This window comes from Mustela lutreola, chromosome 2 (assembly GCF_030435805.1).
Source record: "Mustela lutreola isolate mMusLut2 chromosome 2, mMusLut2.pri, whole genome shotgun sequence".
Lineage (NCBI taxonomy): Eukaryota > Metazoa > Chordata > Mammalia > Carnivora > Mustelidae > Mustela > Mustela lutreola.
Genome location: NC_081291.1, coordinates 39,452,527 through 39,471,648, shown reverse-complemented (window position 1 = coordinate 39,471,648; position 19,122 = coordinate 39,452,527). Strand labels below are relative to the sequence as shown.

General features: G+C 42.9%; 1 protein-coding gene across 1 annotated transcript; it reads left to right on the top strand.

Annotated features, from left to right (window-relative positions):
- The first annotated feature begins 2,517 nt into the window (after window positions 1-2,517).
- PROK2 (prokineticin 2) lies at window positions 2,518-17,720 on the top strand. The gene is made up of 3 exons (XM_059161509.1): window positions 2,518-2,961; window positions 6,589-6,714; window positions 16,104-17,720. Exons 1-3 carry the CDS (start codon window positions 2,866-2,868, stop codon window positions 16,206-16,208), a joined length of 327 nt encoding a protein of 108 aa, XP_059017492.1. The 5' UTR covers window positions 2,518-2,865; the 3' UTR covers window positions 16,209-17,720.
- The last annotated feature ends 1,402 nt before the right edge of the window (window positions 17,721-19,122 follow it).

Here is a 19,122-nt window from a genome sequence, read left to right as displayed (position 1 = left end):
TGCTGTATATCTATTTCCTGTGACCTGTCTCTGGACTGTCTTCCATACTCTATATTCCTCTTGATCCCTAGTTACTGAGTGCCTGCCGTATGCCTATCCTTGTGCTGTGTGCCAAGAGGGATGTATGGGATATTGGACACAAGGAACCCAATTATAAGAAGTATATAATCTAATCTCGTGGGTGAAATAGAAAAAAACTATCAGTGTTGGCTGAAATTATCAGAGGACACCAGATAATATGGCTTAATAAGAGGGAACGACAACAGGACATCTGGTTCGTTCTAGGTTTTATGGTAAGCCGTTTACAGGTGTTATATCCTTTCATCCTTGTGGAGGCTATACCCTGTTGGGCTGGTATTTTGTATCTGTTTTACAGGTGAGGAAACAAGCTTAGAAAGGCTTAAGCAGCTTGCCCAGTGGTCATTGAGGATTCAAATCCAGGTTGGTCTGATCAATGAATTTGGGTTCCTATGGACTTGACTGACCCTTCCATTCAGATCAGCCTTGGTAGCCTGCTAGTATATGGTAGTCTACACTCTTGAACTACACCAAGTTTGGTTTTCCTTATACAGTTATCCCTGGGCTGAACTTATCATGTCGCAGTATCAACGGCTTGCAGTAATAAATAGAATAAAATAGTTAAGCTACTCTTCAATTTCAATCTCAGCATTGTTAAATGGGCCTTTCCAACTGATTTGTCTGAACTAATCCAAACTCAACCTTTCATCTTTCCCTTTTAAGATGGCACTTTCAGACTTTAATTCTCTAAGCTGGCCATGGATGCAAAGATTTGTCATATCAGGAGCCATCATTTTTCCTCTACAGCATTAAAAGTAATTAAAAGAAACATGATCAAAAGAAACAACATGGAACCAACCAACCACCCCTATTTTTAAGTGTTTCCAACCTTGTTTCAAAACAGTCTTATGACGATTGTTTTCCCAACAGCCATGTATGAAGCCATCCACTTTTGAAATCTGATTTTCCTGTGTAGACACATCCTGTTTTCTATGCTTGGAGAAGCAGGGAATACCCAAGCTGGCACTTAGTTGTAGCAAATATGAAATAGACCATTTTTTAAAAATCGTAGGAATGTTAAAACCCATGTTGACTGGTTTTTACATTTCCCCAGCAGCATTCCCATGCTAGCGTTGGCATGGAGACTGGAAAAGGAAACTTTCCACCAATCTGCCACTTGCTACTGTTTCCACTCACTTTACTGGGAGTCTAATTTTAACAATTTTTTAAAGTTAAAACAAGTTTAATTCTTTTTTTGTTTTGTCTTGTTTCGTTTCAGAATGTTTCTCAAACACAAAAACACAGGCAAAAAGATTTTAAAACTCCGTCAAAATTTTGGTTTTCCAAATATTCAGCTGTTTAACATTCAGATAATTGCCTTCTTTTTTTTTTTTTTTTTTCCACATTTAGTCTGAATGCTTTGGCATGGGGAACCCCACAGTCTGAAAGTAACTTTGTCCTGACTCTCCTCACTGCCTTTATTAAAGAGGCTGAAAGACGCATCTGCTTCCCAACAGTTTTTGGTCCCTAAGGGACCAGGGAAAGCCAGAGGTTCTCACCATACAGGAACATAGTTGGGCTTCCCAAAACCTCTGCGCAAGCAAAGTTGGCAGTGGTCACAGCGAGGTATTCTTGAAATCGTTTTCATTGAAGAAAAACTGGCCGTGATTCTTGGATCTAGGCTTGGGTCAGAGATGGAAGGCAAATTTATCACTCATTCTCTTGTGGGTAGCCTAGAACCCAGTAGGCACTCAAGTCCTGTTTGCGTGAATGAATTCATCACAGTGATGGTGTATGGCATCTCCCAAGACTGAAGGGTGATTTTCCTGGACTGGAAAGTAAAAGAGAGAGCTGCTTACCTACAGTTCAGGGGGCCTCATCCTGGCGGCCCCGAAGCCAGGCGTTCTCATTTCCACTTGGCATCCTCCTGAACTGCTCTGCCTGACGCTGGCGCTGGCGCGACGTTACAGAAGGGAGGAAATGCATGTGAGGAGAATCAGGGAGGAGAGGGTCGGGAACAGATGTGAGCATAAAGGGAAGCATTAGAAATGAAAGAAAGAAATTGGACGCCCACAGCTGGAAGGACAAACCGCACAGTGTCGTCAGGGATGTGGGATTAGGGGTGATTTTGCTTGCCCTTTGTTCTTTTTTCCTGTCTTCCACGCTTCCCCGTGTATTTGATGTGTCTTTTCTGTTCGGTTATTGGACCATGAGGCCAGACCCCAGTGGCCAGTACCTGGGCCCTGTGAAGACCTGCTGAACAACTGAACGGGTTCGGAGGCTCCTGTCCCTCCTCTCGCTGCCTCCCCGGGGTGTCTAACCGCCTGGCACGTAGTAGGCGCTCCCTAAACATCTGCACAGCAAATGAGCTGCAAGTTTTCGGCACCGAGCACGTGGAGCTTTGGAAACCAGGGCAGTGAACGAGCGCGTCTCAGACCACAAAGCGACTGCGGCGCGTGCGAGGAGCGGCGGCGGGCGGAGGCGAGAGGCGGGAGGCTAGGCGCGGGGCCCGGAGCGGGGCGCCCCGCGGGGGGCGCTGCCTGCGTGGCGCCCGGGGCGGGGGCGCGGGGAGCCGCGCGCTGGCACGTGCTCGTCCCGGGGACGCCGGGCCGGGGTGGGCGCGCGTGTGCGCGTGGGGGCGTGGGGTGTGTACCCGCGCCGTGCCCCCCGCGCGTGCTGCCGGGCGGGCGCCGGCGTGAGTCACGGCGGGGCTCGCCTTTATAACGGCCCGGAGGCTCGCGCCAGCCGCCCGCCAGTCCGCCCTCCCGCCGCTCCGCGCTCCAGCGAGCGCGCCCCGGCTCCGCGCCCCCAACGGCCCCCCAACCGCCGCGTAGTCCCGAGGGCGCCATGAGGGGCCCGCGCTGCGCCCCGCTGTTGCTCCTGCTGCTGCTGTCGCCGCTGCTGCTCATACCCCCCGCCGGGGACGCCGCCGTCATCACCGGGGTAAGCAGCCCTGGGCGCACCTGTCCGCCCGGGATGCGCGCCCGCGCTGCGCCCCGGGGGGCTTGGGAGGGGAGCGGCTCGGGGAGGGTCGCCCCGGGCGGGGACATCTGCCCCAGGTGCCCTTTGGCGCTCTGGGAGAGGTGCCGTACTCCAAACGCAGCGGACGGCCCGGGATCTTAGGTGCGCTATGGAAGAAAAAGTGACCAAAGTGTCACCCACCTCTTTTATCACCACCTTCTCCCCCTTGCTTCCCTCTTAGAACCCTGCAAGCTCTCTCCTCGAGTTTGATCTGTTTTTCTGTTAAGCTGAAAGAAGTTTGCTTTTAGAGTCTTCTCTAGCACTTCTTCTAGGCGTTCCAACCTCGAACCGTAAAATTTGGGAGGCCCTTTCTGAAATGCACAGGGGGCAAGACGAGTATCTCCCATTCCTGAGACTTAACCCTCTGGTCAAGGAGTTTGCTGCCCTTGCACCCTCCACAGAAACCACTTGAAATAACTTGGTCCGAGGCCCTGTGTATGTTTTGAAAAGCAATGTGGGCGCTTCCTTCTGGTTTCCAGAGGGTACCCCCCCACACCCCCCAGCTTCTTGAGGCTTTCCTTATAAAATTTTTCCATTTCCAATTCCTGATAAAACACCACCAGGGCTCGGGCATAATTATGGAGTAGGTTACAATGTAGATGTTTGTTTCAACTTAGTGTAGTTGTCCTCATCATTTCTGAAAGTAGGAACTGAGTCAGTTCTCTCTTATTCTCACCAACAATTTTCTGTGTGGCTCTGAAGGATGAGTTTACTGTAGTCTACTTTGCATCAACAATGCAAAATCCCTACCGTTTCCTGATTGCTCAACTGCTTTATTCTTTTAATTTTTTTAAAAGATTTTATTTATTTATTTGGCAGAGAGAGACAGCAAGAGAGGGAATACAAGCAGAGAGAGTAAGAGAGGGGGAAGCAGGCTCCCAGCTGAACAGGGAGCCCAAAGCAGGGCTTGATCCCAGAACCCTGAGATCATGACCTCAGCTGAAGGCAGACACTTAACGATAGAGCCACCCAGGTGCCCCTGCTTTACTCTTTTATCTTTTTTTTTTTTTTAAGTCTTAAATTATTTTACACCTCCATTAAATTACCTAAATTATCTAAGTGCACATTATAGGATTTTAAATAAAACTTAACATGTTTGAATTGATGATACATAATGAAATATTGAAGTTTGAGGGAAATCTGTCCATAAAAGAAAAGTTCCATAGTCTCCCAAGTGAGTTCATAGATTTATAGCATCTTGAAAGCCCTTGTACAATAACAGTATTTGGTTATATCCAATAGGATTATAAGCATTGTGATATTTATTAAAATAGTTAGAGGTTTTTTGAAAGTGTATTTGAATAGCTTTGTCAGACATCAGTCAATGTGGTTGAAAAAAACTTTTTACAGGTCTTTCTAATATAAGAGCTGGAACATGATTGGTTTTTTTCTCCCACTCTTCCCCTGCTGGCTCATTTTAAATTTCTGCTAATCCTCCGAGCCCAGAATTCCTTTGCAATATAAAGTATCTTTTTGTTCCATTCACAGGACAACACTATTTGAATAGATCTGCAATGGGTTAAGGATGAAGGGCATTAGGAAACAGCAGTCTAATTAAAATTATATAAACCTATGCATTTCTTTGTAAATATTGCCAAGAAGTGAAGTTTTTTGTTACAAAAGTGAAATTTTATCATATGGGGTATTTATCCGTTAGAGAGGCTTAGAGTGGACTTACTTCTATGAGCTGTTTTTGTTTTTTTAACTCAGTGTAACCAAAAGAGAATTTTTTTTAAATTCCTCTAAGCAATGTAACAATAAAGAAACGTATTTATGTCTTCACGACAGGAACCATATGGAGCCAAATGAAAAACCTGGTAACTTATCATCCTCAGGATGTTAAATATCCAAGTGATTGACCGAATTTTGGAAAAATTTTGGCTGGATTTTTATTGTCTTTTAAAAAGGGCTAGTGGGGTCTCTGAATTCCAGGTCTTGAGCATCTGTTGACAGAAAATACTGCCTGAAACCTCCACCTTAAATATTTACCTTTTTTGGTAATAGGTGTAGCTATTTTGAAATTGATTTATGTTCCACATAGATTTGTTAAAACCATATTGGAAAAGATCACATACTGAACTTCTCATTTACAAATTGTCATGGCCACGTATACATGTCTCTGGCATACAGCTAAAAATTGGAAAATGGAAATGTTTGGATGTTTTCCTCTGAATGTCCTAACGCCCCAAGGTGAAAATTGGAGTTTTGTCCACACAGTCATTTTAAATAGGCTGAGAAAAAAACTCTAATGAGGGAAATAAACCAACCTTAGAGTAGGATGGCTGATAATTTTAAACAAAAAAACATGAATGAGGGTGAGCCCATATACTTATGTTTCGAGACTTGTGGCTGGCCCCCAAACTTTAAAGGAGAAAAGCCTTGAAGGAATGTTTTAGTTGTTTACAATAAATATAAAAAATTTATATTTTTGTCTAAATTATAGACTTTTTAGTTTCTTATATATATAGTACAGCATGTTTTTACCTTATCACTAGCAAAACAGATTATTAACATACCGTTCAAACAAAGCATCCTATTTTTTTGTTGGTTCTAGGAAGGAACAATAGTTCTTCAGATCTATTTTCATGCAAATAAATTCAGACAGCATTATTTATTTCTATTTAGATAGAGTATAAAATCTCCTCTATAGTGGATTCTTTAATTATTTGTATTTACAATTTTTATATTGAGAACAGATGCCTCGAGTAGCTGTTGTTAAGAATTGCATCTGTCATTTGAATTTCTAAATCTGATTAATCTTAAAGGATAGTTCCAACTGATTTTGTAATGTACACATGATTATACCTTAAGCCAATAATTTCCTTTTTGCAGGTTACTCACCTGAAAACAAAACAAAACAAAACAGTAACCTAAGGCAAAAATCTTGGTTTGTCCATTCCCAACCTATGAAATTTCTTTCTTTAAAGATGAAATGTGAAAACAGCCCAGTGGTTTGAGAAACATCAAATCTCATGAACCAGAATGCAAATATATTTGAAAGGGAAAATGAGCATTTTTAAAATTTACATCAATACCTTTGTGGGTCTGGAGCATTTCGTGCCAGATTTGGAGACCATTTAAATCCCTTTAAAAATAAATAAATAAATAAATAAGTCCTTTTTAAAAATTGGGCCCAATGTATTCTGCGGTTAATAGTCATAAAATCTTGTGATTCGAATTATGTAGTTCGTAATGGCCATGTGTGGTATAAGACTAATCCAGACTTGTTTTTCAAACTCAAAGCCAATTCAGCCACAAAACACTAGAAAAAGAGGTGATTTTCTGTGTGCTTATTTAAGATTTTCGTAATGTGTGGGCCATTCTTTAGGCCATTTTTTTTTTTTAACTAGGAAAATCTCTTCCGTTCAGATTTTATGGTAAATATGTGCAAGCAAATGAAGATTACAGTCCTTTTTTATATGTGTGATTATTAAAATCCTAGTGGTTGGAGATGAGATATAAAGAGCATTTTTGACTGCTAATTTTAGATTTCCTCAGCCAGAGTCTTGCCCGCCATCCACATTTATCTGTTTGTTTGTTACATTTCAGGCCTGCGACAAGGACCCCCAGTGTGCCGGAGGCATGTGCTGTGCTGTTAGTATCTGGGTTAAGAGCATAAGGATTTGCACGCCTATGGGCAAAGTGGGAGACAGCTGCCATCCGCTGACTCGTAAAGTTAGTACATACATTCGTATTCACGGTGGTTCTCTTACGTTGTGGTAACTGAACTCCCAGCAAGGCCTGTAGGACATGAAATCCAGGGTGTTGTGCTTGAAATTGTAGAAGATGGCAGTGGAAAACTCCCTCCTCTCCCCTCCCACTGGGTCCTCTACAATCGTTACTCTAGTGAATCATTTTCATAAACTTGATGTCATGACATTGGCAACTTCTCAGAAAAATAATTTCAAACACGGGAATTTGCCTAAAAGAGATTTAGGACAAAAATATATGTGTGTAGTATAGTGTATGCTTCTCTGCCAAAATCGGAGTAAAGAAGTTCTTGAAAAGACTTTTCGTATCAGACCCACTGATGAGGCAGAAGTAAATAATTGTGTTTTGTTTCTTGCAGAAAATTGCGCATGATATAGTTATCCTTGTATCCTAATTTAAAAGTCCTTTATTTTCACTCCATCTGTGCAGGACACTGTTCATAATCGTAGAGGTTAATGATACTTAATTTTCCAACTTCTTCAGTTATCTAACAGCTCAGTGTCCCGATGACCTAAACGACACTTTTGAACCATTTTGGCAAGGAGCAGCAGGACCCGACGTAGGCGGGATTGGATGGTGCTTTTGAGGTGGGATGGCAGACACTCCTGCCCACGAGGCCAGTCAGCCACATCACTTCAGGGAGCCGGGTGGGTGAGAGGCAGAAGAGAGTAGAAAGGTACGTGGAGCTTGGAGAGTCTTGGCCGTTCTGAATCAAAACTTGAAAAGGGTGGGATCTCAGTAAGATGCCCCGGGGACGCCAGGTGGTGGTGCCTTGCTCTCCTAGCGCCACCTCCTGGTTTTACCCAGCAACAAAGGGAAGTCAGGAGCCATAGAAGGGCCCGTCCAGGGCCAGGTGCCTTGTTGGAGGCAGAGCTGCGTGTGTCCACAGCCTTCTCTCCTGTTTAAAATAGATGGAATGTTTGCAAAGTAGTCTGCCTTCTGGACTCTGCTTTCCACCTTTTTTTTTTCCCCACATGTGGTTTAGGGTGGACAGCTGTAGTAGAGCCCACCATCTCCGCTGTCCTTGACAGTTGTGGGTGACAGTTACTGTTTTGACGTCTCAGAGTGAAGGTAATGAAGTAAATGGGCTTCTGTTGAGTTCTGAGGGCTGTAATAGGAACCCCACTTGTTTGGGTTGCACTGAAGACTGAGTTTGGCTTTCCTGTGGTTTCCTTGAGAAATACTTCCTGTTCCATTTAGACCATCCCTCCCCGTGGCTTCACTGTCATTGTCACATGTGACATGCACCTTTTATTTTTGGCCACTTTCAGACAGGAAAGGTTGTAAACTGCTAGTGGTCTGTCTCAGTGCCTGACTCCCGGAGAGGTGGTGACACCAGCCCAGCCACCTTGGGCACTGATGACACTTTTGCCCTCACCTTTATCAAGTGCAAGTCAACTTTTGTACATTGGAGCCACTGTCCTTGAAAAGTTTCCTCTCGGTCTTTTAAGAATGTTGTGGTTTTTGTTTTTTTGTTTTTGGTTTTTTTTTTTTAAAGATTTTATTTATTCATTTGACAGATAGAGATCACAAGTAGGCAGAGAGGCAGGCAGAGAGAGAGGTAGAAGCAGGCTTCCCGCTGAGCAGAGAGCCCGATGCGGGGCTCAATCCCAGGACCCTGAGATCGTGACCTGAGCCGAAGGCAGAGGCTTTAACCCATTGAGCCACCCAGGCGCCCCAATGTTGTGGTTTTTGTGCAGTGTTGGTATACCCTTCCACTCCCTGCATACCAGAATTGTGCAGCCTTTTTGCTAAAACAAATGAATACTGACACATTCTATGCAACTGTTCTTTGCCATAGTAAAGCGCAGTTGTCCCTTGTGGAGGTCTGTGACATCCCAGACACCCTGCCCTAAATATTGTATATGAGCTTCTCGTTTCACACAATGAGCCCGTGAGGCACATTTGTTTCCTGCACATTCTGCATTCAACCATGATAAGCCTCAGAGGGACTCAGTGACAGGCTGAGGTCACCAGGTGAGAGGGCACACAGCAGCATGGGACTTCGTGTCTGGCTGGTGCTCCCCTGGTTGTGGGGTGTTAGTCCCCATACTCTCCCACCATCCTGAAAGTGGGTTTACCTGAACACTTTACCAAAGCTGGTTGGTGTGGGATGAGAAACAATGGTTCCTCTTGGGAATTTGTCACATCCCACAGTTCTGATGAGTTTTCCAAATCTGAGGTATTTTAATAAGAGAACCAAATTCTCTTTCCCTGGTGTCTGAATAACTTCCAGTTCAGGTATATGAAGTGCAAGGTCATATCCGAGAATAAACAATACCATTCTTCTCCTGGAAACCCAGGTACACCTCTACACCTTTGCTTTTAGTCACGGTTTTAATAACGAAGTCTTTAATAACAAGTTGTGGCTTTCATAGTAGAATTAAGTGATAAAAGAACTAAAGGACTAAAAAGAGGAAGGTTTTAATGTCAGCTCTTAAATATTCCCCTATTCAGATACCCATTTGGAAAGTGTTTCTAGAACTCAGTTTTATACCTTTTCCTACTGGGTACTTTTCTGTCTTAAAAATACATTTTCATATGTCATTTCTATTTTTAAACTAGGTCCTGGAGTTGTTACTTGCTCTGGGTGAAATTAACTTATCCTGGTAAAAATCTAGTTACTTCCAGATTATCTCTCTGCTATATTCTATTCAAAACAACCTGAGAAAAGAAATTTTTGTAAATGTGTCCTAGTGAATGTTAACATATAGTATTCAACTTCAAACTATAGTTTGATGGTTCATCAGTGAACAGTAAAAGTATAGACACTGCATAGAAAATTCTATTTTAATATGTGTTCATTCCTTTCTTTTTTCTTCCTTTTTTTTTAAGGGGGGATTGTGGTCACAGGGCTTGGTGTTTTAAAAACACAAGACTATGAATAAGTCAAGACTACACCTGTTTAAATTTTAAACTTTCCATTCTGGCTTGACTTAGTCATAGCCACAAATGTCTGTTTATTTTGATAAAGTGAGTAATATTTGATGAATGAAATTGCAGACTACAGGTAGAAATTGATAGTCACAGAGTTCAGTTTACTATTTTATTTGAGATACATCCACTAATTTGTGGAGTTTACAGTGACTGCTAGGCTATACCTTTATAATTGTACAGTTTTTAAATTTACATTTGATAATTGAAAAATAGAATAAAAGATCAGTTTACCTAAGAAGAACAGGATGTAGGTTTTCCAAACACATTTTTAGTCAAATAAAATTCTTAACATATATTCATTTTTAATACTTAGGGATGAATTACTGAATCATGTCTGCAAGGAATATTTTGCTATTTAAAAATCACACTATTTTAATATTTCTATTAAAACTTTTCAGAGTTTACAAAGATTGGCTATTTCTATCCCATTCTGAGTACTGCTTGGCTTTGGAAGTTTATAATTATGTAGTTAATACTTTTATTTTTATTGCTTATTAGTTTATAATTTTCTTCAATTTAAGAACTGTGTTTCCTCCCCCAAAATTGTTTTTGCTTCACTTTTTTTTTTTTAAGATTTTATTTATTTATTTGACAGAGATCACAAGTAGGCAGAGAGAGAAAGAGAGGGAAGCAGGCTGCTCCCTGCTGAGCAGAGAGCCCAATGCGGGACTCAATCCAAGGACCCTGAGATCATGACCTGAGCCAAAGGCAGTGGCTTAACTCACTGAGCCACCCAGGTGCCCTTTTGCTTCACTTTTTATGTTAACATTTTTAGTATCAATTTTACTTTTTGTTTTCTGGTATGCTTTTTTGTTTTTTGTGTTTTTTTTAGCTACACTTTAAGATTTGACCAATGTATTTTCCTTTTCTGAAAAAAAAATTTGAAATTAAAACCTGGGGTTTGTCTTTGTTAAAAACAAACAAACAAACAAACAAACAAAGGGGCGCCTGGGTGGCTCAGTGGATTAAAGCCTCTGCCTTCAGTTCAGGTCATGATCCCAGGATTCTGGATCGAGCCCTGCATCTCTGCTCAGCAGGGAGCCTGCTTCCCACCCCCCTCTCTCTCTGTGCCCGCCTCTCTGCCTACTTGTGAAACTCTTAAAAAAAAAAAAAAAAAAGATTTAAAATTATTAGCTGTTTCTGTCTTAAAAAAAAAAAAAAGATTTAAAAAATTATTAGCTGTTTTTGTCTTAGTTCCAACCAATGATGAAACATTGTAAACATACTTCCAGGATAAAGTATAACCTTAAAAAATATTAATTAAAATATGACTAATATAACGACAGAATTTAGTGGAAGCTGGGTAGATGAAAGCCCAATATGTTAATTTCCTCATCTTTCCTACCACACAGCTCAAGAGCCATTATCTGCATTTTCTCTCCTGGGGCAGCATCCCTGCTGTGAATACAAGTTCCTTGTCAGAGAGACTCAGGGGACATAAATACACTTCAGTGTGATAAGGTTTCTCAGCCTGGGAACTTGACGGTATGGGTCTGACAGCTCTTGGTGGTAGGGGCAAGCCTATGTATCAGAGAATGTTCAGCAGCATCCCTGGCCTCTACCACATGATGCCAGTAGTATCCCTCTCTCAGTTGTGACAACCAACCATGTCCACAGACTATGACAGATGTCCCCATGATGGTTTGGGGCATGGACCTTGCCCTAGTTGAGCACCCCTGGCCAAAGACTACATTGACTTTGCCTCACAGGACACAGTGTAGGAGATGAAGCAGCATCATTGCATTGGGAGCTCAGCAGCTACTGAAACCCACAGCTTGGCTTGCCCTCTCTTCCACACAGGATACTTGTAGCTGCCCCACTTGAGAGCTAAAGGGGGGGGGGAGGGGAGGCTCCCCTTGACTCACAGAAGCTACCACCCTTACTCTTGCAAATATTTTGCACCTCTCTAGACCCAGAGGCCCAGACCTGCAAACCAACAGCTTCTCCAATCCAACTCGAGTTCCGCACAACCCACGAGGCTGACCCCCTTATTCCCTGTTTTTCTTTACTCTTGCTGAGGACGCAGAGCAGTGGGAGGCCAGATCCCATGGTAACCCTCTGTGCACAAGAAGATAAATCATTGCATCATTTAGGATTGTATGAATATATAATTATTCCAAAAACATTGGAAGAAACATTTTAAGAATTGACCGAATTAAAATACATTGGTGACCCTCCCAATTATCAAAGCTGGAAATTGTAAGAGAGGGACAGGAACTGAGACCTTTAGTTTGTATTTTATGTGCCATCATACTATTTGAAATTTTTTAAACTATGTACTTATTGATAAAAGTTATGGTAACAAAACTGGCATTCTTTAAAATAAAATTGTCGTTTTTTATTGAGGTAAAATTGGTATATAAATTATAGAAGTTTCAGGTATACAACACTGTAATTTGACATCTGTCTGAAGTACAAAGTGATCACCATCCTTCACTATTCAGTTGACCCCCTTCACTCATTTCCTACCCCAAACCTCCTTCCCACAAGAGACCAGCGCTTTCTATGTGACATGACCAGCCTTCTCTATATTTCTTTCTTTAGCAAAGTTGACTCTGTTTTGAGAGAAATCACAAACAATACGTGTGTTTTGGGTCAGTACTGTCTTCTCTTTACAAGTGCTGCCGATGGCTAGGAGTCGTGCCTTGTGGAAAGCACTGCAGGTCCGACCTCAGTTTCGTTGAGAATCTGCTGTTTGGCATTCTGGGCTTGTGGAAATGCTGGAGTGAGTTGATTCTAAAATAAACCGTCAAGTTGGGACTGAACGGTTGGCTCCTGGGCTCTCTCTGTGCCTCTCCTGTGTCCTTTCTTGTGTCTCTGGCTATTAGACACCTATCGACTTTGTCACACAACACGTGTAGAACTAGGGGATGCCTGTGTGGCTCGGTCGATTAAATGTCTGCCTTCCCCTCAGGCCATGAGGGATCCAACCCTGAGCCAGGCCCCCTGCTCAGCGGGGAGCCTGCTTCTCCTCCTCCTCCCAGCTGGCGTGTGCCTGGGCACACGGGCGTGCTCGCTCGCTCGCTCTCTCTCTCTCTCACTATCTCTCTCTCAAATAAATAAATAAATAAATAAATAAAATCTTAAAGAAGAAAAATATGTGTAAAGCTAGAAATGGAGGGGCCAGTGGAGAAATTGCCAAGTGTATCCCATCAGAAATGCTGCCCATGCATGCTGACGTTCATGCATGATGCCTCATGTCAGTAGGGGCTCGGCGAGAGAAGGAGAGGAGGAAAACGGCTATGAGCAGGCACAGATGAAAAGGCTTGGCAGGGGGAGAGACACGGAGCAGATCTGGCAAAGGGGGAGTGGGCTTAAGAAGAAAAAAGAACAGGGCTGCAAGGTATAAAGATCCCTGCAGGACAGTGTGATCATGATGTCAAGGTTGTTGGGGCAGATCTGGGCTGAAGCCCATAGTACCTTGTCTCCTTCAATAAGAAAAAGGAAAATGCGTGATATTTTTGAAAGGATCACAGAGACCTATGACCTTGGGAGCACGTTGTCAGGGTGCTCCCTAGGCCCTAGAACTATCCTGGAACTATCCCCAGGAAGGCCCTCTGCGTCTTTGGCTTCACGTGGGCCTGCTCAGTGCCGGGCAGTGGTGTATGGAGTGAGGAGAAGCCACAGTACCTGGGAAGGACACCCCTCGGCCGTTAGGCAGAGCACGTCTGGGGAGATGGGAGGGGTCACCGACAGGGGTCACTGACAGGAGATAGGCTTTTGACAAGTATTCGCTTAAGCGTCTCCTCTGTGTCCCAGGCTAAGTGCCGCGTGTTCACAAATGAGATGTCCTTTCCTCAAAGAGCCTGGAGTTGGGAGAATAGTGGTATTTGAGAAAAGAGCAAAATCTGGAAGAAAGTGGGGCTGGGTTTGATGATGACAGGTTCCCTTTCAGCTGGGTGACCTCAGTCAGCCGTGTCACTTCACCTCAAGAGGAAGCCACTTAGCTTGGGTCAAAAAAAAAGGCAAAAAGCTAGCGTACAGGTTTGGTGTGACGTTCATGCATGATGCCTCATGAAGCCTGGGTCTGGCTGGCCACTGCTGTCATTTTTCTTTGCAACTGTTTTCAAGGGACTAGGAATGCACATAACAGGCCAGAGAGCGCCCATGGTGCCTTGGGGCCCACGTCACTGGACGGCAGGTACCCCAAGGGGCTTCTTTGGTGTTTAAACTATCCTCCTGGTCCTCTGTCTTCTGTCACTACAATTCACGCCACATAATGGGCCCAGGCCTTTCCTGTTTTGTTCTCACTGTCTCTTTAGCACGTGACATAAGGCCTGGTAGGTCGGGGACAGTAAATGTCTGTGGAGTGGGCAGATGAAGGAAAGCTGCTTGGCGTAATCTGTGCGTAGCAATTTGACGCAGTCATTATAGTTACACCTCACTCAGGTCAGGCTCCTTTAGCTCGGATGTTGCTGCCTCTGTTCATTTTTCTCCACATCAGCATCATTGGCCCTTTGGGCCGGAGAGGTCTTCTTGTTGGGGTGGCCATCCTGTGCGTTGAAGGCTGTCTAGCAGCACCCCAGGCCTCCCCCCACCACTCATGCTCCTTCCCCAAAGTTGTGACAAACAGAATTGTCTCTGGATACCACCTGATGTCCTCTGGGGGAGGGGGTGGGGTCACCCCCAGCTGCCCACGAAGTGGTCTTAGGTGTGACACAATGAAGCTCTCAAAGACTCAGGCCTAGAGCAGATCCGAGAGGCCCAGGGTTGGGACTTCTCCTGCTGTCCCCTTGTAATTTCCCGAGCCAGTGCAGCTGGGCCCACCTCCTCCGACACGTTCTCAGGGCCCACAAATGAGCCAGCCATCCACATGCCCCTGCCGCACACAGTGACAGAACCATTCTGAGCAAGAGTCTGAGGGGCGTTGAGGGCAGGCAGGCACTGTCACCAGACCCTTGACAATAAGGCCCTTGTCAAAAGGCAGAGGAACCTGGGGTGGCTCTGCCGCTTCTCCATGTGCATATCAACGCCCACCTGTGGCTTCCCTCTCTTCCTTTTGTATTTATTGACCTCCGTCATTTCCCTGGTCCTTCCAGAACCATTTTGGAAATGGAAGGCAGGAAAGAAGAAGGAGGAAGAGAGGAAAAAGGAAAAAGGAGGTAAAAGGAACATGAGCACGGTGCCCGCCCGAAGATAGTGCCCACTGTACTGAGCCCTGACCACCGTTTGGACTACCATACAGTTGAGTCTGTCCTCTTAGTTCAGCCCCAAAATAAGGTTAGAATGGTTCTGTCACTGTCTGCAGACATTTTTTTTTTTTTTTTAACGAACAAAGGAATTATTTCAAAGGCATCTGGAAGATGCGTCTCGGACTTTTTCATTAGGACAGATAATTGGTATGGGCTGACTTCTCTTGGTGGCATAGACTAGGAAATACACGAGAATGATAGAAAGCAGACAAAAAGCAGCAGAGTTGAGAAACAGGATGCATTTTTTTGCCCTGTGTAAACCGTAGAAGGATCCCTGCGGCATGAGTCTCTGATAGCTTGCCTCTCTCAACTTGTCCTGGACCAGAGTAATTTGCTGTCCCATTTCATTGACTTAACTATTGCCTCCATGCCTGGGGAAAATCTCTCCCTCTAACTTCCCAAGGAGGCAGAGTCTCAAGAGGACACCATCCCCAGGGCAGAGAATGAATTTTATTCTTTGCCTCTGGAACATATATGTACTTTGAGGGACTCCACTGGCCCTGAGACAGAGAACCATGATGCTGGTTGCTGGTTGACCCCCTCAACCCTGCTTCACTGGTGGCATAGGCAAGACTCACTTGGATGCCTCTTAGAATGAAGCCAGTCTTTCTCTGCTGGCTCTCCCTGAGCCTGGGTTTAGTTTGTTGCTTTTCTGTGACTCAGGCTTGCTTCCTTCCCTAGTTTCCCTTTTGCTCCTCCCCTAACCACACTGCTCAGAATTCTGACCCCTCCTGCCATCTGTGTGCAAATGTGTGTGAGTTTATACATTGCTTGTTTTCAGTGACTCCATATTTACTCGTTATAATATCATTGTCGTCATACCCTTAATGTCATCCCCTCCTTAAGGAGCTTACTAATAGGATGCTATAAAGAGAATTAAAATGAAGAAGTAAAAGGCAGTATAGCTTGGTGGTTAAAAGCTTGGTCTCTCTGGTCCAGCTGCCGGCCAAGTTTCAAGGTCTGCATCTGTGAGCTTGGGCAGGTTGCTGATCTCACTGTGTCTCAGTCTCTCACCTGTAAAATGGGTATAATAAAGGCATTTGTCATCTTCACAGAGTGGTTGTGGGATGAAAAAAGGATAATAAAGTGCAGAGCGTATTGCTTGATGAAGAGTTCCAGGTAACACTAGCTGTTCTTATTCAGAGAGATTTCTCAAGAATCAGGTTTTGGGGTTTTGTTTTTTAACATTTCCTGCTCTGACTCAGTTTTCTTCTTCTGCCTTAGGTTCCATTTTTTGGGCGGAGAATGCATCACACGTGTCCATGTATGCCGGGCTTAGCCTGTTTACGGACTTCATTTAATCGATTTATTTGTTTAGCCCGAAAGTAATCACTTGAGAGTAGAAACTTTAAATGTGAACAGCCACATGATGTCTGTAAAGTCTATTTACTTGTGATTGTGCCAAACAAATAATATGCCAGAAAGAAATGCTGTTGCTTCCTCAGCTATCCAAGTAACATTTCTATCTTTGATGTTTAAATGACTTTTTTTTTTTAATTGAAAGTGGATTTTAATTTTGGATATGAATATAAAGTGCAGGGCATTATGGAGCCAGTTCTCATTTTCCCGTCTGTGTTTTGATTTGGCTGACTTCTTTTAATGCCAATAACTCACCTATTTTCACAGAAATGAGAAGAATAAGAATTTGATATTTTGTCACAGGAAATTTTTTTTTCTTAAACCCTCTCCCACCAGCCCTGCCCACCACACACAGACACACACACACATATACACACACTCTAGGGTCTCTTTTCTCTCTTCAAAGAATTTTAAGGCTCTCACTTTATTTTTCACCATTTCCCTCACCAGTCTTCTAGCCTTTGAAAGTGGGGAGCAGGGTTGTTCCACAGACTCTCATTTGCTCACAGAATCACTGTTGAGACTCAAGCTTTTTGCCTGATACTTAAGTAGTGAAGGGTGTGTAGTTGAACTAGACACTCCAGACTTCTAGATGGAGTAGAGGTTGGAGTGCTTCCAAACTTTCACGGAACCTGTCCATGCGACAAGACTTCAGGTCCACTGTGTGACAGGTGTGAGTGAGTCCAGAGGGAAGGGAAAGTCAAGTTAGTCCATATATCTAGATTCGGGTTTGTTTAAAAAAAAAACAAACTAAAAACTTCTCCAATACGACATTACATTTATTTCTCTTTCTCTTTATGAAGTTTTTTTTTGAAGTCTCACAGAGATGTTCCAGAAAATGCCACTTGAAGAGGAAGTATTGATTTTAATCTGGCATAACCCCTGTTACCATTTTAAAATCGGTATTAAGTTGTAATTTAAACTTCATTTGTAACCAGAAGATCTCTTATAATGGATTACCTGACATTCTGCCATGTGTACCTATATCAATATTGCCGTGTAAAAATTCTGTATCAGAATAATGACAGTATTGTATATCATTTGATTTATTTTAATATTATATCCTTATTTTTGTCACTGTTGTCGTCAGTTTTTATTAAAAGCAGCTTTCACTTATCTCACATTCTAAAATGGGCAAAGACCCCCCAACGCTGGGCAGATGGCACTCACAGGACCTGCTTGTCACTCACTTTCCATACAGGAAAGTTCTGTTTGCATGAATCTTAAGGTCGTACAAAAAACAATGTGTAAATCAGTAAGGTTTGGGAACATGAAGGAAGATTGTGACGTGCTAAACTGGCTGTAATCAGGAATGCACTCCTGTGATGTCACTGTTGATTCAGCAAATCATGACCCAGTGTTTATCACGAGCCGTTAGGCAGGAGGCTAGGTGCTAGCCGAACAGTGATGAAGAACCTTGAAAAACCCCACCAAGTATTGTAAATGGAATCAATGTTGCAAATAAACAACTTATGAAATGTGTTTAACTGACTAAACTTGACCATGCCAACCCACTGACTGTTGCCAAAAAAAAGAAAAGAAAAGAAAAAAATTTGTCCATTTTGTAGTTACTGTGTCCTGTAAATGTATGGGATTTTGCTGTACTCATTACCATACCTGGGCATAGAAATATTATTTTTGGTTCAGTTTCCTATGTGTGCAAGAAGCATTCCTCAGTGAGTCTGTTGGAAAAAACACCGACTTCAGCAAGTGGAATTACAGATAAAGAAACATAATACAGCGGTTGGGCTAAATGTCACCTTCATATAATGGTTGAGACACCCTTTTTCATAAATTGTAAACACTTGATTGGATCAATCATCCATTTTCCCCCAAGTTAAAAAAAAATCAAACTCATAAAATTTTAGTTTTACAAATACCAATTCAATTTAAAAAAAATGACTACAAAATGGTAGACCATAGGACACAGCCAGGACAAGGAATGTAAAGTGTGTGTGGGAAACAGAACCGTGTCTCCTGACTTGCTCACCGCCATTCAGAGAAAAACAGAACTTCATCATTTGGTATCTCTGCTCTGGGTTATTATTTTTATTGGGGAATAACTCCTACAACTTTATTTGGTTAGTACTCTTTTTAGCTTGTCACCGAAGTTAGCACTTTTCAAATAATTATTTCAAAAAACTTATAGTCATGTTCCATGGAGATTTTTTAAGATAAATGCATGCAAAGCACACAAAGTCTTGCACTGTAAAGACTGTGGTACTGTTTCTTCCCATCCCCAGGATGCTTTCTCACTGAAGTTGGCCAGATCTCATAGGCCAGAATGTCTGCAAGGAAAGGCAAAGTGAGAATTTACATCAGAAGTTGTTAAAGTCAGCAATCTACTTTTTGATGTAAATATTGTGAATGGATTCTATCCATTCTAAGATAGAAATAGATCTGCCAGCACCAGCCAAATTCAGGTGGACCTTTAGATTCCTTTACAAACATTGACCTTCATGAAAACTGTCAATTCTGACTTCAACCTCTTTCTTTTTTTTTTTTCTTTAAGCATCGCTTTTTTCTTTTCTTTTTTTTTTTTTTTTTTACCATGGAAGAGTTTGTGCCACAACTATTTCCTTACAGACCCTCTTATCTAACTGAAGACCTTCATCCTTCCCAGTGTTTCAGTGTTGTTCTCTGGTCGGAGCTCTACGAATTCAGTCAGTCCAGGGAGAGATCACACATGTAAGCCAATTTTCTTCTTCATTGGTTTTAATATCAGAAATTTCATCCCACTCAGAATTTCCTAACCTCAGTTTTTGAGAGGATTAAATTTGAGGACCATTTTGCTTTTAAAAACGGGATTTTTTTTTTTTTTTTTTTTTTTTTTTTGGTAGCTACTTATTTGATTCTCAGGTGCACCCATGATTGAGAGCCACTG

Bases quoted from the DNA above. Each gene is read 5' to 3' on its own strand.
- PROK2 (XM_059161509.1), top strand. From the start codon at position 2,866: ATGAGGGGCCCGCGCTGCGCCCCGCTGTTGCTCCTGCTGCTGCTGTCG. The intron at 2,962-6,588 runs GTAAGCAGCCCT...GTTACATTTCAG, and splicing joins ACGCCGCCGTCATCACCGGG to GCCTGCGACAAGGACCCCCA. The intron at 6,715-16,103 runs GTTAGTACATAC...CTTCTGCCTTAG, and splicing joins GCCATCCGCTGACTCGTAAA to GTTCCATTTTTTGGGCGGAG.